We start from the raw sequence: 23,863 nt of genomic DNA on the forward strand, positions 1-23,863 counted from the left end.
TTCTTCACCTGCTTATCTGGTGACTTCAATAAACCAAAAACCTGGCACGAATGGAGAATCTATGCAGTCTCCTGAGCTCACATGAAAATGTAATGCAAACCAAAAGTCTTATTTTTCCCCCCCATTTTTTGGGGGAAAATGGCTTCATAAAATCTGTTTTGCCCAATTATATATATCCACACGTTTCCAGCGTTCCATCGTGCATTTCACAGAAGGTGGGCGGCAGTTCCGGCGTCGCAGCCAAGCCGAGCCGAGTGTGATCTACAAGCTCACAGCGGCTTGTATATCAGCTGCTCTCTACACGCTTACCGGTGTGTGCCACACATAATTCTACAGTAAATTCCCGCGGAAACAGGTGGATAAAAAAGCATTCACAGCTACTGTCTAAACCGCCATCCGGCAAGTCTCCTACAGGACACTAACATGATAAAGCACAACCTTGAGTGTTTCATTGCTTTCATACATAAGCAGTTTACATAGTTTGCTTATTGTGTTCATGTATTACCTTACTACTAATTGTAAGTCGTTCTGGATTAAGAGTGTCTGCTAAATGCCTAAATTGTAAATTGTAATACATTCAATTCAATTTTGCTGAATTGTGTTGCTTTCAGCCGTCTGCAATCTGAAATTGTTCCCCGTTGTTTGCCGTTGACACAGGCAACGCGGAGTGATACTTTTACAGATGATTTACACATTCCTTTATTGTGGTTATTGGCACGGGTCTGAACCAATTACAATTCACGGTTGGAGCTATAGCTGTTGTGTAATACAGCATTGGTTTTCTGTGTTTATTAGGCTATGTGTAGCTATGTGTTGTGTTTATAATAGGCCTACATAAGTAGGTGTGAATGCATGTATATATTTCTGTTTTTTGTGTGCATCAGTGAGATCAGTAAGCAAGAGAAGCAGTCCATTGATTGAATTGTCTGTAGTTTGGGTTTCTTAACGGGAGAACTTCCTGGGTCTGAAAGGAGGGAGCATGAGCTGCTGTGGTGCTGCTGACCTCTCCTCCTCTATGGGAGCCAGCTCTTCCGCAGAGCCCCACTTCTTCTTGGACTGGAACAACGAAGCCAGTTTCCTGTTCCTGCTCCGTTCTCTGGCCTGCTGGGTCACTTGGAATTCTGAGATGACATGTAATGAAAATTAAACACTTTGTTGAAGCCCACAAGCCAGGGGTTCTCAAACCTTTTTTAGGCTGTGACCACCAAAATAAACATATTTGAACTGGGGACCCCCACCCTAACAAGCACTTGGAATTGTAGGTATTACATTTAATTTGACTCGGTTCCACAGATAAATATTGTGAAAATACTCACAACTCACAACACCTCGCAACGCGAGGCGTTGTGAGCATGTAGATCGGCTATTTTCACAATGTTCGCCTCTTGCTTACTTAATATTTGACAGTTTGGCCAGTTTGGTATTAAAATGGTCTTGAAAGTCCTTAAATTGTCACTTTATAAATGTGCAGATACCCTGTATACACTTATGTAGGTTTGTTTACCTTTGCGTGAGACCCCACAAAATAATTTGGGGACCACACCTGTTCTCAAAGTTTGAGAACCACTGCCATAAGCGATTGAAAATAAGATTCTTCAGTCTACATTTTAGTGTACGAATCAAACATTACACGTCTCACTCTTGGAGTTCAGTTTTTGTTGGTCCCGTTTCAGTCTTAGCTATTTCAAAATCATTATAATTTTGGAATCAAAAGCAAGATGAACTCACGCATCTCACTGTCTTCCTCGGGTCCCCCTGGTTCCCTGATGTTTAGATAATGGCAGGCAAGATGGCCACTGTAGTCCCTCAGTTTTTCATTGGCACCTGAGATTGAAAAGCAGCACTCAATGAATCATGCACAGGGGAGGTAGTGTCGGAGCTACTTGAGACACCTTATACTCTGTAGCCTTCGGTTATAGTACTCCACTATTGTGAATTCAAGGTTATCTTTTAAGGCTATCCACCCACACAATTTGTGGGTTGAATCAAGAATCAAGAGAGGTTTGTTTGCCGCTCACTCATACAGGTACAAGCAGTGAAATGTTGAATGAAGATCTGCTGTAATTCTTATTCAATTCAATTAAATTCAAAGGAGCTTTATTGGCATGAGAAAACATACGTTTACATTGCCAAAGCAAGTGTCACAAATAAAATAAAAACAGTTGAAAATGGGGAACATATATACATTGGGAGGGGGTACAGCATTGTGTAAACAGAGCTATGTCGCATTATGACATTTTATATATATATACAGGGTATAAAGCTTTTGGAACAAATAACAGCATTATTTTTTCTCAAAATGCATTTAAAGGTAGCGGCTCTGTTTCATACTGTATGTGCAGTTATTCATTTATTTACCATATGTTCGTAGAAGGTCAAGAATATGATGGTGCCCATGCAATGCTGCAATGTGTAAAGGTGTGTATCCCTGTAGGACAAAAGAAAAATGTCAAATCAATGGGTAAAAAAAAACATGCACAAGTTCTTTACGCATATAAACGTTTTTTAAAACTATTTTTTAACAAGAATTACTTTTTACAAGGGTAGTGGTGGTATTCTAACTGGCACGCATTCCCTCTGAACTCTATTTATACTTAAAGCATATCCAACGTGTTTGAACATCACCTTTGACATTTTACCATGTATAGCGTGTTGACGAATAACTATGGAAAACGTCTGAAAAAAGGTTAATACCTACCCCCTAGAGTTTCCCATGCGCAAGCAACACAGCCAATGAAAACACCAAGGGAGAAAATATACAAATTAGCAAAGGTTATGGCAACACAAGATAATGATAAAAACATAATTGGTTGGTAATTCACTGAAAATTGCGCAGCTCTAGAGTTTGGCACGCTTGTACATACAGACACCGTTTTGGGGAAACAATTAACGTGACATGACATGATTTATTAGCAGTGTGCTCCTGCAGTGTTGTAACACGTGCTGCTGTGATACATTTGCACAGCTGGCTTGCCACGGAGATTGTTTGGGAATGTTACATCATCGAGGGGCACAACAGAATAAAAAAAGAATACCTGCCCTCAAGCCAGCAGGCCAAGTGGCCTTCTTCCGTTGGTTATTTCCAAGTCATTAAAACGAAACTACCGCACAGCCCAACACTTCCTACTGTACCTGTACACATCTTGATACAAGAGCAGGTACTCACATGCTGCAAGGAAAGGGAAAACACACATTACTTGCACATGTTAAACAAGTATTAAATCAATCTTTGCTTTTCTGTAACTCGCAGACAATATGTTCTGCTAAAATAAGAAACTTCCTGTTGAAAGACAGTGTTAATGCAAGTCGTTATGCTGTTTGGGATGTACTCACTGATTTCGTGTTAACATCAGCCCCTGCATTAGCCATCAGGGTGGCCATGTCTTCTTTGCCGTGTTTTGCGGCCCAGTGCAAAGCTGTCTGTGAACAATAAAGAGATGCATGGGTAAATATATATATTACATAGATACACTGTGTATACTATATAGTGACAGCACAGCAGAGCAGATACAATGTTTTTGTTTTATACCACGTAAAGCAACCATAATCTGTCCAATATCAACAATATAACAATCTGCTCTGTACTATTGTCATGTCACGATAATTGCTCCGGTGTCATTACCGCGCTAACAAGTCACCCAAGCCAAGCGGGGAAGCTTGACGGCTTGGTATTGGCTAGGCGAGGGCAGAGGGCCAGCTGTGCACAGAAGGGAGCGGGCCGATGGAGAGACGGAGGGAAGGAGGGATGGTTTCCTGCCATCTAACGGAGCCTAATTACAAAACAACACTGCACTGTGCCCACAGTTGGGGGGCCCAGCAGCCTGTCACGGGGGGGGAAGATTGATGATGTTGGTCTGACCCGCAGAGGGTAGCCCAACCCAGGCATCACCACACTACTGTCAGCAGCACCCGTCAAAAGGGAACAGGGCCCCCGCTACCTAGAGCCTGGAGATATACACACACGACTACATGTACGCAAACACATGCATGGATGCCCACACTGGTTTGCAAGGGGCACGTGCACGGCAATAGCGCACACGCACAAATAACATTCGCACGCATGCACAAACGCGCTACCATGCACACCTAAAACACAGTCGCACATACGCCGGATCCACCTGCCTGGGTGTTTAGTAGTGGTGTTGCTGTGATCAACTGCATGGGTTGCCCTTGTCAGGGTGTTTGTGCAGGGTAATTACATGCTATCATTAAAGTGAAAGCACAAGAGCTGCACATGTCTCAGGCTAGGACCCTAGGAGTAACCTACGCTCCTACCTTAAATGTGTATGTCATCCCAATCGCCCCCTTAATAGAAGCAATCTAGACATGTCACGGCTATGTTGGACTTGTGTGAATCCCTGTAGATAAGACAGTCTGTTGTTAAAAGCGTATGTCTGTTCAATGTATTTTTTAATAGCAAAAAAAGAAAATCTACAAGTCCACAGCAAGTCGCATATTTTTATATCATGTCTATAGAAGGGAGAGTGTGTAGTGTGTACTGTACTGTACTGGACTGGACTGGACTGGACTGGACCGGACCAGTATGCTGCTTGGCCACTGGATCCCGCCCTAAAAAACCTGACTGAAATAAAGATTTAAGATTGTGGATGCATTATACCGGTATACTACTGATAGTCAAGGATGAAGCACTGACAGCTTGAGTCGGAAACGTTATAGTACAAAACTACAGTACTACCAGTCCTATTCCGATACTTCATAGCAAACGGATTGTCTTAGTAACAACTGATAATGATCTGAACTTCTGTATGCTTCAAAAACAATATTGCGCATACAAGCTTCAAGCAGCACGGCCCCTAGAGTAGTAGGTGTCCTACCCGACACCAGGGTCTACATTTCCCAATGTAGGAGAATAAGGAGACCTCCTCCAACCACTGCTGACGTGCTAGTTATAAACCAATCTGTGACATACCGTACAGTCAAATATTGGTTGAAATAATATTGTATTTGTTCAATTGAGTTCCGGGGGTTTGGGCACAGTCGGTTTGAAATACTTCACAGTGGTAATGACCAACCATTTCCTTCTGAGGTTTCTACAAACTGCATAGTCACTCATTGTCTCTGGTTACATATGGACAGTTCTTTAAGCGCAAATTCCTCAAAGACAACTTAACCGAGCCACAGTGGAATGCATCCGCAATCTCTCTTTCTATGGCAAAAACGTAACCACTTAAGCCCTACTAGTCGTACGACAAATAGCACAATTAACTTGTCAGAGCGTGTCCCGTTGCAACGTGTTGTGACTTTTTAGCTATTGTTTTATATCTATAAATGTTTTAACGTTTCAAAATTCTTCCACATTTGCCCAAAATTGGGACACCATGGACAATGTGGTTAAATCACAATGCAATGAGCTTGTTGAGCGGTTGGTGTTAGAAGAACCCAAGTACGTATATACCGGTACGTATATTGTGCACGTTGAAGGGGAATATCAGAAGAGGCATGTACACCTCCCTTTGTTTGGAGGCTTGCCTGACAGACAGATTGTGATAGATCGTGCCTCCATGTCTTTTGTCCGTCCGCCTGTCACATCCCGAAGACAGATGGGCCAACGGGCCACTTGACAGGCGGCTCGCTCGGCCTCCCGGTGGGCAAGGCTGATGGACGAGGCTGAACAGGATGTGGTGTTCTCTCCTTCCTGTCCCAGCCTACCGGGGTGGGCCCAAACCCCCCCGCCACCCCACTTATCGGTTCACCCGGGGACGACAGGGCTTCCCACTGAAGGAAGCGGCGTCTAAAAGGACCGAGCAACAAGTCGACGGGAGAAACAATGACCAGTGAGACCAAAGCCTTCCTGGATTTGGAGAGAGACAGAGAGGAGTGATGGGAGAATGATGCACTTACAAACTGTCCAGGGCAGAAAGGAGGAAGTCCATCACGGCAGGGACGGCAAGCCAGTGTCCCGAGAAGAACGAGAAAGAGAGTGTGAGAGACAAGGAGTGATCAGCCCTTAACTTATTGGAGATATGGGTGTTGTGTTTCAAAGATTGTGTGTGTGTGTGTGTGTGTGTGTGTGTGTGTGTGTGTGTGTGTGTGTGTGTGTGTGTGTGTGTGTGAGAGAGCACGCACACTCGTGCGTGTGCGTGTTTGCTTCCACATTTTTCCATTTCAGGTCTAAAAGCTTTGAATCTCAACCATAATACAGAGTGTCCTTCTAGCTCCAGGTGCAAGAAAGTGTTCCCTTTCATTTGTCAAATATTTGCTTTGGTACTTAAGCATTGGACACACTGGGTGTCTCATGAGGGTACATTTTGACTGTCCACACACTCATTTTACAGTGATGATGAAACTGGCCTTAAGAATACATTTCAACTACATCACCAACTCCTCTGACGTGGTGCTCTACTAGCTCACAACACATTACAGCGCAACATGTCGTGAGCTTGTAGAACGGCTAGTTTCAGTTGCGCGACATGATGCGCAACCAAGTATAACTCAGGCTTTAAAGGGAACATCAAAGCCGCCAGAGGGGGACTCAGCACCTTCCCGAGGACATGACCAACATTGTTCTACAATTAATCCCAGCCTGCTCTATTACTTTCAGATTATCTTTAAGTGGGTGAAGTCTTTGTGGCGCAGTAAGGCTCTCTTCTTAATCCCCCTGAAACTCCCAACTCCTGCACTTCAATGGTGGCCATGCTATCTTGTCCGGGTGGGGACAGCAGAGGCTTAAGGGGGGCTACTCTTAGAAGGTGGTCCGCCATGGCCACAGGACGGTGTGAGAAACCGTGACACAGGGGAGGGACAGCAAACATGAGCTCAAATCTCTTAAGCGCACACGGGATACAAATGAAAGGATTTGGGTTGTCAGGGGGGCACAGGAGCTAAAAAGCTATCTTTCATAATCCTTTTGATAGTGGACCTTTGAAATGCATGATCTGGGTGTTTTCTGTTTTAGTTTTTTTATACAGGGTTCCCAGAGCATAATAAAGGAGAAAATGTTCAATTGAAATGAGCATGTGAAATGTATAATTCTGTAAAACACTTTCATCTTTTAGTTATCACTCATGAAATCCATATTGCTTTGCAGTGAGGTCAACCTGCAGGACAGGTAACAGTAGCTCAAATTGAAAATGATCTTGGTCAAGAAGAAATCTTCAGTTGAAAACCAGTTCTTATCTTCGAGCTTTGATTGTACAACAGAGCATAAATTGGACTAAAGAGAGGAATAGTAGTATATCGTCACTGTCGGGCAGAAACCTCGTATCTCCAAGTTCTAAATGTAAACGTTTTTTTTTCGGCAAGTAAAGCCCTGCTTCATCATACAAGGCTGTTGCAGTGCGAGGCGTTGTGTGCTTGTAGATCGGCTGTTTTCACTAGTTTAAATCATTAAAAAAATTATAAATACAAAACAAACGGTTTTGGACATACAAGGTTTCCACCCGCCAACGACAATACTGTATGTATCTACAGTATAACCAGTAAGACTCCCTAATCGGGAGATAAGCGACCGTAGGTCGCTTATCTCCACAAATAGGGCAAAAATGTTTTTTTCCAAAATCTTCCTGATCCATGTTGATGACATGAGTGTAGACATGCTGTGTAGTGATTTCCGTGATTTTAGGGCAAAATCTGTAGGAGCAGTGTCCAAAAATGTGTTTTTAAAAATGGGCCTGCAGGTGGCGCTATATGGGACAGATTCATGTTGATGGGATGAGTGTAGACATACTGTGTAGCGATTTGCGTGATTTTAGGGCAAAAACTGTAGGAGCAGTGTCCAAAAATGTGTTTTAAAAATCGACCTGCAGGTGGCGCTAGAAGAGGGCCATGTGAGAAATGAGGGGTGGGGTCTCCGCGTTGCCTTGGCGGACGAATAGGTACCGGCCCCGGCTCTCCCGGACGCTCCTAGCCCGAGTTACGGCATTTGATGTGAGCTGCAGTGGAGGGGGTCCTCCACTGGGGGCGCCACCACTTTTGCATCCGTTCTGGAGCACCAGGAGTGGGTGGTCCCCAGAAATTCCCCGTGAGCAGCCCCGTTGGGGTGGTCATTTGGTCATTTTTGCACATGTGGTCATTTTTTACACCTGGGGGTCCCCCAGGGACCTGGGGGTCCCTGGAGCTCCGGGGGTCCTTGGAGGTTGTAGTTTGCCAGGTAAGGAGTGTGTGTGCAAAATGTGCCATGGATGGGGGCAACGGTTGTGGAGATATGAGCAGGGCAAAAGTGTGACGTGTGACGTGTCACTCACGGAGGGACATTTTTTTTACACCTGGGGGTCCCTGGAGCTCTGGGGGTCCTTGGAGGTTGTAATTTGGCAGGTAAGGAGTATGTGTGCAAAATTTGGCATGGATGGGGGCAACGGTTGTGGAGATATGAGCAGGGCAAAAGTGTGACTCACAGACAGACAGACAGACAGACAGACAGACAGACAGACAGACGGACAGCCTGTGGAGGTTTTGGTAGTAAATGCGACCTACGGTCGCAATCATGCTGTATCATTAACTTACCCCCTGAGTAGGATCGCCATCATCAGAGTCAAGATGCCATGATGCATAAAATGAAGCAAAAGAAAAATCAACGGAGTAGATTGCATTCAGAAAACGTTACACAAAAACAGGAACAATATTATATCCATATACCAGAGATTCATTACTCACTGAGGTGAAGTCCTTGTTTGGTCCAACATGAAAGAAAACAAGCCATATATTAGGTAGGTTTACTAATGACATAAATGTCAAACAAACCTCAGAGCTTACAGTACATCCCCTCCCCTGATATCCAATGGACAATTGAGGGAAGATTTGTTGATTTCATTGCAATATTACACGTACACACAAAAATCCTCAGTGTCGATTTATTAATTAGTAACTCAAAGTGACCTTTAGAGTTACATTAGTATGAATACAATGTATATTAAATGAATATGAAATATTAAGTAATATATTAATAATAATAACAACTCATAATTCACTTTTATCTCCATATAATTCTCTTAAATATATTTTTCACAAATGAATACCCTATTTATACCTGCTACTGCTATTTTTGCAATTTTTGAAAAACCTTTTGAAAATGTTGACCTATTATGACATGGCCAAAATAGGGACACCAGGTTGAAAGCCTGTCTGTGTGTTTTATAATGTTAATAAACTATAACTTATACAATAGGGGTGGTTATATTTTGTCTCCCTGCTATTCTATCATGTCAAAGGTCATGACTCACCTAGACACGGGATCTGACACGTATTTGATCCACTGAGCAAGCAGTAATTTTTACCATTAGCTCAATGGTAGAAATGCCAGCACTTGCGCAAGAAACCCGGGTTAAAATCCGGTGTAGAAGAGGAAAGTTGCATAGTGCTCTTTAACAAGAGCTTGTGACTAATAACTTTTTTTATTTTTTTGGGGTCCATTTCCTGAAAAAGATTTCCACCCGATAGCGACCATATGAGCGCTCTCTTTGTTCATCTGTCGTTCTGAATCACAGTTTCTTTCTACCCAGGGGTGTCACAAGGGGGGAAAAGTGGGACTGAGTTACTAGGGCCCAAGGTTTTATACTTTACCTATTGAAAAATAGCAGATATGCGGAGTGCCGCACTGCGAGCTTGTAGATCTGCTATTTTTGAAAAGTCGTGAAAATGTGTGCAAATCTTTGAATATATGTATTTTTTAAGCGAACATTTGTAACAAATTTTGCTTCTGGGGGGTCCCTGGAACTAGATATTTTGAGATGGGAGTCTGTGGCCAAATACATATCCTTCACATGAAAAGATTTGAGCACCACTGACATAGAAACAGAGGTTCTTCAAAAAACCTTAGAAGGATTTGAAATATTCAGACTCCGCACAAATTTTCACGATATTTCAAAAATAGCAGATCTACAAGCTGGGTGCGGCACTCAGTGCCGCACTGTGAGCTTGTATATCTGCTATTTTTCAATAGTTAAAGCACAAAATAATGCGTAATAATGCGTTCCCAGTCTAAATTTCCCAGTCTTTCCCCCTATGAAGAACATTCGGGCGCCCGCAGTGAATCCTTGTACCAAGGGCCCAGAATTTGGTGCCACACCCCTGTTTCTACCTTCTTGTTGGCCAGGGACGGGTCCTGTCGCAGCAGCTCAGACAGGTCTGGGACCCGAGCACCGGCAGCAGAGTAGATCCACTCCTTCTCTATAGGGTCCAGCTAGCACGGAGAGGGAGGGAGCCAGGTCAGCGCAGAAAGGCAAGCATAATTCGGAATGTTTAACATTTAACGTCATTTTATTTACGGGTCCATTTTCACACTCTGAATTAGCGCTGCAGATATTGCAGTGCTCAGCAATCATGTGTTGTGCATACTGGTATGCATGCAAAAGGAATACACACGCACACACACATAGGAATGTACGGTATGTAATACATACATACAGTAAATACATACAGTACATGTACATACATACGCACACTGGATTAGACACATAAACCTGTCTCACACACACACACACACGCACACGCACACGCACACGCACACGCACGCACGCGCACACACACACACACACACACACACACACACACACACACACACACACACACACACACACACACACAAACACACATCACTATCTACATCCTGTTCTGTGCTCCAGTGATAGTGTGAAGGGTATAGCGACTGGCGGTTGACCCCTTCATACAGTACACACACTGAATTGTTTTTACCCATATTTACGTTAACTTGACAGTAATAAACACAGATAACAATTAATACCATATAAATTACAACATATGGTGGACAAAGTTGTAGTAAATCTCAAACAGAAATGCAAATTATAAATAGATATATTTTTAATTTATGAATTAATGTCCCATATTTTATACTTTGTTGTACTACAGCAAAAATAGCTAATGCTAAAAATCCCTTGTCTATAATGACATGCCCAGAAGGGTTGCCACCCAACAGTGATGATACGGTATGTGTGAAAGATGCTGTTACACTGCAGTGGGTTTTGATTTCTTACTATGAAAACTTTAAGTCTATTTCACTTTATTCCTTGGTTATTCAAATATATTATGATGAACTTACAGCAACAGCGGGGGATCCGATGCTGCCCATACCCTCCTCATCCTGCTCCGACTCCGACTGAGAAACAGAAATAAAATGAAATGACATGTCAGGATTTATAATAGTATCCATAAGTAGGCTATAAACTGTTGTACTGTGCAAAGTAAGGAGACACACACATGCACCCACCCGCACGCACGCACGTGCGCGCGCGCACACACACACACACACACACACACACACACACACACACACACACACACACACACACACACACACACACACACACACACAGAGGTAATGAGGCAGTAAAACAGAGGTGAGACTTTCACACTCAAAGGGGTAATGAATAACAATCCAATCAACAATTAGCCGAAAAACAACATGTCTAGTCAGGCCACGTGCTTTTCTCACCAAACACCAAAAAAAAAAAAGAATCTCAAAATACAGACATCTCTTTAAGTGTCACTTTGGTTGATTAATGTGAGGGTGGGATGATATTTTCTTTTCATCGCCATTTTGGTGGACCTAGCTTGCAAATTGTTCTCAGATCATACAGAGACATGATGTCAAAAAAATGCACACTTTACATGTCCCTCGCGAAAAAAACAAACAGAAAAACGTCACACATCACTGTGTTGAACAAGAAAAGTGGAACGACACACACTTCTCTTTCTATTTATCCAGCCAATTCCACACTGGCACATGTCCATTTCTTCTCCCCCTATTTGGTGGAAACCATAACAAGGAGGAAAGAAAAATATTGTTGGGCACAAAGTTAAATGTTGGAACCTGTGTAGTTACATTAATTTTGCCCAGTTCCCTCTCAGCACTTTTTTTACTTTCTTTTTCATGAAAACTATCCCTTGTGTGTTTGGTTTTTGGTATGGAGAGTGTTGTACAGTAAAGTAAAGTGATACTACATCGAACAGATGTTTTTGAATAAGAGAAGGCAAAAGAGTGAATTAAAGAATAAAGGCCTCTCCATACTTCGACCGAAATGTTCGGCGAGTTGTGTTTTCCGACGTGCAAATTTCCGAACTCTCGTTCGGTTCAATGCTTTTCAGAAGTCCCGAGGGATATAATTTTATGGTAGAAAAGGACCTTTTGACCGAAAACGGCGGTTTCGGTCGAAGTATGGAGAGGCCTTAAGAGAGGGCAAGAGAGCAAATTAAAGATAGAAAAAAGAAAACTTATTGAGTTTTCAAAATAAAGAGTATAATCTAGCTCAGGTGACTGCTGGTTAACAGAATGGAATGGAAATCACACAGAATATTTTGCTCTTTCTACACAGGTGATCATTTCGTATAATAACAAGCAATACATACCCTTTTGTGCTCTTATGTGAAATTCCTACATATAAGATTGTGATATCGTCGATGTCGGGTGGATTTTAAAAATGATTTAAACTAGTGAAAACAGCCGATCTACAAGCACACAACGCCTCGCAACGCGATACAAGGTTTCCACCCGACAACGACGATATGTGTCTTGATGTTCTGTTCTTCTTGAAAATGTATACGCTTTGATAATTATTCTCTGCAGTAGAGGATCTGGACATTCTGACTGACTGTCCGGTGAGCTTGACCTTACAGTAGTATGCTTTCTATACTATGGTGAAGTCTTTTCAGACATTAAAAACTATTTTTTATTATTTTTATAATTAAAAATACTGAAAATAACACATTTAAGTTCACAACATGTGCAATGCCGACACGTTGAACTTGTCACTATGTTATAAATAGGGCTTAAGGGATTAATCATGATATGTTTTTCAAGTTTGGGTCCCGACTCCTGGGATAACTAGACTGCTGGGACTTGTAGCCAGGCTCGACGCTCCACTCCTCACCAGGATGCTGAATATGCCAATGTGTGATGTGTGACGTGTTGAAAACGTGTAGATCAGCTATTTATTTAAATTTTTTATGTATGAATATTTTTCAACATGGAAACGATTATGACAAAATAATTGTGATTATTTCAAATAATTGCGATTAGACGATTATGTAATAATTGTGACAGGCCTAAAGCTGCCTACACGTAGCATGGCTTGTTGGCTGCATGGGCCCTCTCAGGTTCTCATGGCTAGGGATGGGACCATATGAAAATGTCATGTCACCAGATATGCAGCTCTGCAAATAAAAGGTGAATTGATCCCGGTGCATGACGGAGGATAATTTCACGATAAATTTAAATCTCCACAATACGATTATTGTGGGTATTTTTTTATCGCGATAAACGATAATAGCGATTATCGTCCCATCGCTACTCATGGCCAGGCTGACGGGGCCTCATCTTCACAGCCAATGCACCAGTGTGACAGGCTTGACAGTTGGACTGACGACAGCCAGGGTTTCGAGATAAGATTTTCTCCAGTAGCCTTTATACAGGCTCACATACACTGCTTGCCATGCCGTGGTACTAGATCTAAAGATCCTATACTAGTGACAAGCTAAAAACACTGGGGAGAGCCAGGTGGTGTTATATCCAGACAGTGGCTCTCCCTGAATGGTTGTGGAGATGACCGATTTATCCTGCTGTGCATCGATTACCTCCAATTACAGTTTGACTCGGGCCAGGTATGACTGCTTAAATCAGTCATTCTCCATACACCATTTACTAACTGTAGCCAAAATATCTGTCGGCTTCAATAGAGCAGAAGACATGACTGCAGTGTTACATTCATACAGCTCCAAGGGGTCAATAAGACCAACAAGGAAAGCTATATTTTCACAATTGAATCCCAAACTTTCCAATGGCCACCAAAAACCATCATTATCTTTCTAATGAGTTCTAACGTGTTGCTAATTAACATGATAACAGGGGGCTTTATTTAAATGCAGCTTGGTTGTCTCACTATCATCTGCCCCTCCCTCTCAAACATTCACCATGGACACCCAGGGGATTTACTTAGCACCGCCTGGTGGTTACTGGTGGAAGTGCTGGTGATGGACTGAAGTCGGTAGGATGACTCATGGCTTTCTCATCGTCAACAGCCTTTGGCTGGATTTAGCTGATATCTCTCTAAAGCCACAGTGTGGTATTGTTTATATTTCCAAGAGAGGTTTTGTAAGTGTGACTAGAAGTATTTACCTAGGGGGGGTAGGAGGATCCTAGGATAAAATGTGAACAGCATGGGAATTCACCTACAGTGAATTGTTCGTCAAGCAGTTGTAGAAATGTAATTCAATGAGTTTCAATGCGTTAACTTGGTTCTTTCAGTTAGTCCTGTCTTCACCTTTGATCCAGAATCTTTATCTATGTCATCCTCTGCATTGCTAAGTGCCATGGCTTCCTCAATTTGGACAGGAGCTTCCGGTGTAGGCTGGACCGTGAGAGAGAGCTGTTCCTAAAAGAGCAAAGACAACAACAGAAAGAAGATGTTTGTGTTTGTGTGTGTAGATATTCTAAACAAGAGTTTGAGTTTAGCTGAGATGTTCGTTGTGGTTTAACGTCCTGTATTCACAGGTTGTTACTTCTCTTCACCATCTGTACCGAGAGATAAATGCCTACTTCAGCACTTGTCTGCACAAGTCATGTGCACAGACAGTTAGCCAGTTTAAAAATGTCTTAATCTTCATGCTTAAACGTGTGAGGTCTTTACATGAACAATATGCAGCATGTATAAAAGCACTTTTGTCGGATTATGGTGCATTTAACCATTATAGCACATTTGTTCTTTGCCTTTTAATTTTTTTCAAGTGCTGACATGCATAAGGATTAGTCAGCTTCACCCCTCGAGCAAAGATATATCTGGTTGCTTGAACAGGCTGTGTCTTTGCCCTGCCCACTCTTATCACAAGCCTGATTTGACCATAGTGAAGAAAAATGTTTCTTAGACACGAGAACAGACATGGCACCACACAGACCCTTTATCCATTTCCATGTCACAACAGTTTCATTAATATTGAGGCTCACACCAGGACAGTGCCGGGTACGCTTACAAAGAGGGCCTTGTTTAGTAATAAACACGTCATGGACATAAAGAGATACCACATACTAACAAATTGTGCTGGGTTGTAAGCTAATACAACATGCATGAATGATGCAATGCATATTGGGCATTCTAGCCCTGTGTGTTGATGCTGGATCATCCCATTTCTTTCATATATACCCTACATCTATAATTGGTTAAAAATGACTCCATAAAGTCGGTGACGTTATGCAGCAACCCCATTGACTTGAATGGGAAAATGCAAGAATGGCAACCACACTCTCAATTTACCAGAATGGCACCATTCTAAATTTTTAGTATAATTAAGGGAAGTCACTCTCACTCGCCAAGTCACACTCTCTGTTCTGCATTTTTCTCCTCACTGGCTTGCACACGGCATTGACCATTAGCATTATTCAGACCGTGAGGAAGACAGTTTTTCACTTCGCCCAAATTCAAGCTGTTTATTCACGTTTTCTTTTTTAAATGTGCACATCCCCGGGTATGGACTAGTATTAATAATCAAACAGTCTATAACAGGGGTCTTCAACAGGGGATCCGGGACCCCTAGGGGGTCCTCAGAGTTATTACAGGGAGTCCTCCAAATCTTTGTGTGATTTTTTATATTAAACACTTGAACCCTAGCGTCCATATTCGGAGAACATTAGATGAAAATAGCAGATCTGCAAGCTCACAATGCTTCGCAGTACAGAGTGAAAGGTCAAGTTTGACGTTTCAAGTGGTTAAATATCTGAAAACACAAATTGACATGAATGCAAAATACACTGATGATTGTGCTGTCAAACGATGAAACTACATGGAACCTATGAAAAGGTCGTGGGGGTCCCTGCTTCATCTCTCTCTCAACTAAGGTGTCCTTGGCCTGAAAACGTTGAAGACCCCTGGACTAGTATTAATAATCAAACAGTCTATAATAGTGACAATATAATCAATAGATAAAAATGTAAAAAGCACAACAGAATAGAATAGAATAGAATAGAATAGAATAGAATTAACCTCCTGTGATTCTGTGTGGTCGGTGGCTTCTGTCACAGTGATGCTGGGACCTCCACACCACACCACCTGACCAGACCCCCTGTCTGCGGGTCCTGAAGGAACAACCCGGACATCCTTCTTGGGACAGCTCGGAGATGAGCTCACCGGCCCCTCCCACTGTGCAGTGCCTGTTGTCCCGGCCGGGCTGGAATGTCTCTGTCCGTCCCCGTTTGTCCCACCGTGCTCTGTGTCTCGCTCCTGGAGCAGCTGTCTGTATTTCTTCTTAAGAACCAGGTATTTCTCTCCCTAAAAAGAGAGAGAGCCCGCCAGAAAACATAAAACAAAACATATTGTCTTTAAATAATAATGTACTTTAAAAATATATATATTTGTCTAAGGATTTCATGTTTGTAAATGCTTTTGGATCGTAAAAATAACCCATTAATTAAAGAAAAATACAAAGTGAGGCAGCGATCCCTATTATAGGCCTAGGGGAAAGTACAGGGTGCACACAGCTGTGGTAAACAAAGCAAACAGACTCAAAGCTTTCTTTTAGTCACAATTATTTAGTGACCTCACACTGTGTCTGTTTGATAATGAATATAGAATACATCACAGCAGGGCTCTGAGAGTTTCCAACAAAGGTTTAAACAGTTTCCAGCTTTATACTTACATTCTCTGACTTCACTACTGCAATTCTGTCAATTATGAGTTTGAATTCCTCCCTGTGTTTAGCTGAGGGGAGAAAGAAATGTTTGGAATGAACAATCGGAAGCTAAATATGACATCAACATGGTTTCTTACACATTTCTCAAATTGGATTCGTACAGGTTGTCGTACACAATTTGTCAAATGTTTATGAAAAGCCCTCTCAGAGAGAGAGAGGAGAGAGAGAGAGAGAGAGAGAGAGAGAGAGAGAGAGAGAGAGAGAGAGAGTTAGAATGTCAGGCATCTCACATCAGTTGAGTTTCATATCTAAATTATTATCCTACATTTGATTTGGTTATACAACATTGCATTACTACTGCACAAATAACATTTTTTTCTCTCCATAAGCAGACCCTGCCTTGTCAATGTAACAGTGTCTGCTTGAGATAAATACATCATCCGTAAGCTATGGCCTTTTCTGTTTCTTTCTTGGTCTGGAGGCACTGGGAGGGGAGGAGGTCCAGAATTCTTCCCTGTTCCCTGTTGGCCTGCCTGGCCAAACACAGCTCAAGTTACAAAACAATCATCTCTAAATAAAGTCAGGACAGAAAAGATGGAAGAGGAAAAGCACCTCATTCACACAGCATCGCTAAAGGCTGAAATCTGAGTATCTTTGGTCCTACAGTTACAATTATCTCTCCAGTGCTACTGTGCAAGCTAAAGAAAACTAACAGTTGGTATACTGATAGACAACCGTTTCTTCAGATGGAGCTGGACTCTGCCTCCATGAACAGACAGGGGTGTCGCACCAAATTCTGGGCCCTGGGTGCTTTAACTGTTGAAAAAATAGCAGATACATAAGCTCACAGCGCGGCACGAGCTTGTAGTTTTTTTTAAAATCATGAAAATTTGTGCAAGTCTTTGAATATTTCAAAATCTATGTTTCTATGTCAGTGGTGCTCAAACATTTTCATGTGAAGGACCCCCAAAATGATATGTATTTGGCCACGGACTGCCATCCCAAAATATTTAGTTCCAGGGACCCCCCAGAAGCAAAATTTGAGTAACAAATGTTCGCTTAAAGATTTGCACACATTTTCACGACTTTTCAAAAATAGCAGATCTATATCTATATATATTTTTCATTAGCTAAAGTATAAAATAATTCCAGGCCCCTCCACCTTGGGCCCTAGTAACTCAGTCCCACTTCCCCCCTTGTGAAGCCCCTGTGAACAGATAAGCCTATTCAGATCTATACTCATCTTTGCTCGCTGTGCTATGTGTCTCTCGGTTATCAAGCAGACCTGTTTGGCATGCAAACACAACATGACTGACCGTGGAATGTTCCATGCTAAGGTGTTTTGTTAATCTCGAGGTGTGTGTGTGAGTACGAGCGAGGCTTTAGACAATTAAACCCTTTCCTTTTTCCTGACAGTTGCATAGTCTACATTCACAACAACAGGAAACCCAAAGGAAGTCGCCACTTACATCTGTCTTAACAAAAGCATTCCTGGCATACTGGTGCATGGTGTGAATAACACGGTGTGTGTATGTCCAATTATTTATTAGCCAGAGGTGTACAAACACACACATCTTCCCACAAACACGGACAGAAGAGACAGACAGACAGACAGACAGACAGACAGACAGACAGATAGATAGACACAACTTGATCCAATAGCGCTATACTTCCTTCCCCACCATGTCCCAATTTTTTTGTCCAATCCTGATGAAAAAGCTCTCTATTTTAGAGGCCTGGAACTAGCCATGCATGTGGAATTAATTATGATTAAAACACCATAATCACAATTATGACATGAAAAGCTGGAAGCACATGCTACTGGCTATAACAGGCCTTAAGTGTGTGTGTGGGAAGCATTTGACTAATTGGACAGCCATGTCAGATGGCCCACTATCAAAGCAGCTTTCTGAACCTCTGTCAACAACTGTAGTGCTAGCATGCTGACAGAGCATCTGGATGGTACATGCTGCGAACCACGATAAAAGGTCACTTTGGATAATCATTCGGGGAGGTTAAGGTCTAACTGTAGTTGCGTTGCAGGTGATGACAGAGATACTGTGATCCGATGATAGAATACCATGGTGGAAATACAGCTGCAATGTTTCAAAACAGTATCATGTATCTTTGTAAGAACAAGTTGTGCACTCTGCATCACAATACAATTGGTGAATGAATGGAATTCATTGTGCATTATTGCATATAGGGGCTGATCAACTCATGTGTGTCTATGTGGAACTCATGAGTTACAGCAGTGTTCCCAAAACGGGGTCCGGGGTCCATGGACCCCTTCTTGAGGAGGTTTCAGGGGACCTCAATGGAAAGATTGATAGTAACTTAAATGGACTTGAATGGTCTATATGGGTCTGTAACAGAGTGCACAATATAATGTAATGTTTTATTTGTACAATCTCTGAATTAACATGGGATCTTGTTTTACAGTGAACATGGGTCAGAGGCAGATAAAATAAGAATCAAGGGGGCCCGGGTGGCCAAATGCATATCAAACTGGAGGGCTCTTGAAATTAAAACGGTTGAGAATCAATCACAGAGCCTAAAAGATGATTACATGTTTCAGTGATGCACTGTCTGCATGCAGAGTTCAAACCATGGATGCCATGGCTACCACTGCAAAGCAGCTACAAACAACTGGCCTCAAAGAGGAAATGACAGAATTCCTGCTGAAACTATCTGCTTTCAGTGCCTTTAATCTGAACCAGATGTTTTACTTTTAGTGGGGAAGACGGGAACAATACGACATACGAAAAAAGCCACTCATGCAATAGAACCTGCGGTAGGGAGAGCGGGCTTTGTTAAAAAGCATAATAGCCTACTTGGACGATGAAACCTAAATATGAGTTTCTCAGACAAACACGAGGTGAGGTGAGCTACTCTCCGGTCAGTGACTTTAATGCCAATTTTCACACATCACGACCCGGTCTGTCTGTCACTGTTCCAGTCAGTCTGCTGCCTGTATATGTCGCCATTTTCGGGGGGAAAACATGTGAAATTGGTAAATCTTGCATGCAGCCGATCATCAGTGCTACTTACCGCGTAACTGCAGGTCATTATGGCCAATAAAAGGCTTATATGTCTTCAATAGATCAGCATTTTTTACTTTGCCTGAACTGCCTCCGACTGAGTAGAAATAGTCCAACAACGATTCTTCACTGACATCAGTCATCATCATATCTACTGAATGATATATACACCGTCTTTATGATAAAACTACTCAAATAAATGTCCGATTCGTAGACAGTTGTCTTAGTCGTTTACTCGGACATAATTCCCTCCTAGCTAAGCTAATTGTGTATAAAACGTGCATTACATATGATATGCTACATGCCCAACTTCACTCCACCCAAAGGAGCAGAGCAGCGCCTCCTCCTGTTAACCCTTTACTGCCCATCAAACTGGCACTATTTACACAGAGTAAGATTTAAGACAAGCCAATAACACGTTTTAATTTAAGAATTAACACCACTGGTAAAGTAACTAAGTACATTTACTTTAAGTACAATTTTGAGGTATTTGTACCCTACTTTACTTGAGTAGGCCTATTTCCAATTTCCAATACTTCTACTCCACTACATCTGTTAACCCTTTACTGCCCATCAAACTGGCACTATAGACGGGTTTCTTGTTTACAAACATTGAGACTAAATGCACAGCTGACTGTATCATGTAATCAATTCCGTCCAATCCCCAAACCTGTTGTTTTGGGGAGCGCTGGTTTCATTGGCTAATTTTGGTACGGACCCTGCGCACGCATCTAGTTTTATCAGTGTAACGTGGACCAGAAACCCGTCTATTTACACAGAGTAAGATTTAAGAACAGCCAATAACACGTTTTAATTTAAGAATTAACACCACTGGTAAAGTAACTAAGTACATTTACTTAAGTACAATCTTGAGGTATTTGTACCCTACTTTACTTGAGTAGGCATATTTCCAATTTCCAATAGTTCTATACTCCACTACATCTCGGATGGATCCAAATATTGGACTTTAAAGCCCGTATCAGAGTCGGTACCGCGGTGGTAAGCTATCCACCGCGGGCGCGGTGTAGTGCGGTGTAGTCTTTTTGAGTCATAAAACTACAACGTTAACGCTCAAAAAGACTACACCGCACTACACCGCGGTGGATAGCTTACCACCGCGGTACCGACTCTGATACAGGCTTTACTCCACTTCAATTATTTGAGCACTTTAGTTTACCGTTACGGTAACACTTTACTATAAGGTACAAAGTAATACATAATGCTTAACTAACACTTTATTCCTGATTAACTAATACATCGGTTAATCATGAATTAATCATGAGAAATCATCAAGTAATGTTGGAATAGCTATTACTTAACTAACTTAATCTATCAGTAGTTAAGACTAAGTTAGTTAATAGTTAGTTAACATCAACCATATTATGGATGGTTTGTAGATCTGTTTTTTCTGGTCCAATATGGGAGACCCCTGGAAGTTTTAGACCAACCAGTATCACCGGGTCAACGCACTAATCCTACCCGCCTATGAAGCACTCATCCCGGGCATAGAATTGACCAGAAAAAACAGATCTACAAACCATCCATAATATGGTTGATGTTAACTAACTATTAACTAACATAGTCTTAACTAGATTAAGTTAGTTAAGTAATAGCTATTCCAACATTACTTAATGATTTCTCATGATTAATTCATGATTAACCAATGTATTAGTTAATCAGGAATAAAGTGTTAGTTAAGCAATAACTAAGTGTATTACTTTGTACCTTAAAGTAAAGTGTTACCCAAGTGACTTTGCAGATTTTGATTATTATTACAAAACATACATTAACCACTTCAGCCATATAGGTCTATACATTTTGGCCATTTGAAAATAGCCGATCTACAAGTAGGCCTACAAGTTCACACAATGTGTTGCATCGCAATGCATTGTGAGCTTGTAGATTTTAATAAAATATTTGTATTTTTATTTAATAAAATATTTGTATACATTTGAAATGGCACATTCTGCACAATGAGTACTTTCTACTTTTGGTACTTTGAGTACATTTTGGTACCTTTTACTCAAGTACATTTTGAATACAGGACTTTTACTTGTAACAGAGTATTTCTACATATATATATTATATACTTTTACTTCACCACCACTGTTAAACACTTTAAACCCTATATGCCTAGTTGACCATACTCCCAAGGGCTTGCTAGGACATATAGTTGACAGGATTCCCAAGGGCACCAGGTTAAGTTTGTCGACACATTCAGTGCAAAGTCTGCAAACTGTGCACATAGATTATTAATAGTGGCCATACTGAAACTGAATAAGAGAACGGAAATATTAGGGGAGCCTGCTGGCCTACTGGTCAGGCAGGCGCATACCACTTGGGCATTGCACATAGGCATGGATGCCTGGTGGTGTTGCTGGTTCGATTCCTGATCCAGACGACCTTTGCCGCGTGTCACTCCCCATCTCTCCCCCATTGGACTGTCAGTACTGTCCTATCCAATAAAGGAAAAACAAATCTTAAAAAAATGTATATAACGGAAATACTAATTGATCCCAGAGTATATTGAAAACCAAATGCAGAGAATTGTTTATTGCAACCGAAGGTAGCACATTAGTATGTGAAACGGCACATGCTGACTGTACACTTTTGTACGGTCTATGGGTTTGCTGCTCTGACATGGGGAAATCCTGTTTTGGCGACGTAGCGTTAAGTCGAAGTGTACTAACATGGGCAAATGTACGAACAGGGTCTCCTACCGTACTGATAGGGCGACATGCAAATTTCCATTCACGCTTTTCTGCCGACTTCACCGTGATCAGGGGAACCACACTAACAGAATCCCTTTTATGCCCATATGGAGTTCTCTGATGTCATCAATATTAACCACACTAACAGAATCCATATGGCCAAGACAGCCCATATCAGTGTGGCTGGTTCTACAGACATCTCCATGTATGGGCATAAAAGGTTATGATGTCAGATGTCATAGACGTCCTATATAGGACTTTCACATAACAAATAACTGAGTAAGCATGTTTGGGCTCTCATATCCATATGCAGTACATGGATCTCCATAGATGGGTACCAGGGGCTCCATATGGGTATCTGGTCAGGTCAGATATACATCACTGGCCAGAAGGCCAAGACATGGCGTGACCTCGCCCTTTAGGGAGCATTTATTACTATCAAACCCGGCAGATCGTCAGTGAGTGAGTCAGTAGGTAGGTATAGGTAATAGCCTACAGCTAAACAATCCACCCTTGTTAAAACAAGGTGGGGATGCTATACTATACTATATGATATGACATGATATGATATGATACTATATACTACAGTTAGTTAGCTGCATTAGTATTTAGGGTGCGTTCGGAAACCCGCACCGAGTGTGTGCTCGGTGTAGTGAGTGCAGTGGGCGTGACGTTGGAGAGTGCGTTCAGTGTGGCTTATTTACGAACGACCAGTTTTAACAGGGAGCTGTGTGCTTTTTCACTCTGAACTCTGAAGTCAAACTTTCTGAAAAGCAGCAGTTGCTAAGTATGCTAACGTAACATTGACATTGAAAGGAGATGTAATTCATAGCATTGGCATACCTGCTGTTAGTTTACACGTTAATGCGTGTGAAACTATCAAGGCCAACGACCAATTAAGCTGCAAATGCTTCATTTTGCGGTAATTTCCTCCATTCTTCACAGCTGAGAAGCGTTCGAGACATGGCTATGAAAACCAACCAATCAGAACACCGAACCACCGCACCACACCGCCTAACCCCATCCTCTGAGTAGGGTTGTTCAGTGCGTGCACTCAACACACCAGTGCGCCGCGCACTGGATTTCCGAACGACAACGCACCAAGTGCACCGAATAAACGAACGACAACATGGCACACCAGTGCGTTGAGTGTGCATTTCCGAACGCGCCCATAGTCTGGCCAAGCCCGGCAAGGTAGGTAACACCTCAGCTCAGCTGACCTGTTGTGACATCACAGTGTTGACCCATATTTGGCAATGACAATACTTGTTGCAACACTGTATGGACACTTCATATGGCCAAGACAGAATTAATTTACAAAAGCCTCAATGTCTATATAGCTGACCTGATCTGACATGCTCATACTGTATATTTATGGAGATCCCTGATGTCATCAATATGAAGCCCATATCTGGGAAAGCCAATATATATATACTATATATACATATTATGTCTGTCTACCAGTGTGGCTGCCGCAACACAAGTCACACTTGCAAATTAATTCCGTCCTTGTCCTTGTAT

At 42.0% G+C, this 23,863-nt stretch overlaps 1 protein-coding gene across 1 annotated transcript in view; it reads right to left on the reverse strand.

The window, feature by feature from the left end:
- Positions 1 to 19,940, reverse strand: part of LOC308290818 (ankyrin repeat domain-containing protein SOWAHA) — a 20,680-nt gene extending 740 nt beyond the window's left edge. The window contains exons 1-12 of the mRNA XM_080732729.1: positions 19,642 to 19,940; positions 16,597 to 16,658; positions 15,945 to 16,229; positions 14,232 to 14,342; positions 11,015 to 11,071; positions 9,970 to 10,138; positions 3,639 to 3,697; positions 3,334 to 3,480; positions 3,128 to 3,169; positions 2,359 to 2,428; positions 1,729 to 1,824; positions 1 to 1,121 (exon numbers count right to left, since the gene is read on the reverse strand). The exon at positions 1 to 1,121 is cut by the window's left edge and continues 740 nt beyond it. Of these exons, the coding sequence (XP_080588855.1) occupies positions 943 to 1,121; positions 1,729 to 1,824; positions 2,359 to 2,428; positions 3,128 to 3,169; positions 3,334 to 3,480; positions 3,639 to 3,697; positions 9,970 to 10,138; positions 11,015 to 11,071; positions 14,232 to 14,342; positions 15,945 to 16,229; positions 16,597 to 16,658; positions 19,642 to 19,780 (1,416 nt within the window). The 5' untranslated portion in view covers positions 19,781 to 19,940 and the 3' untranslated portion in view covers positions 1 to 942. The remainder of the gene's footprint in view (positions 1,122 to 1,728; positions 1,825 to 2,358; positions 2,429 to 3,127; positions 3,170 to 3,333; positions 3,481 to 3,638; positions 3,698 to 9,969; positions 10,139 to 11,014; positions 11,072 to 14,231; positions 14,343 to 15,944; positions 16,230 to 16,596; positions 16,659 to 19,641) is intronic.
- Positions 19,941 to 23,863: the final 3,923 nt, after the last annotated feature.

The sequence above is a fragment of the Nannobrachium achirus genome (assembly GCF_963921795.1).
Source record: "Nannobrachium achirus genome assembly, chromosome: 9".
Lineage (NCBI taxonomy): Eukaryota > Metazoa > Chordata > Actinopteri > Myctophiformes > Myctophidae > Nannobrachium > Nannobrachium achirus.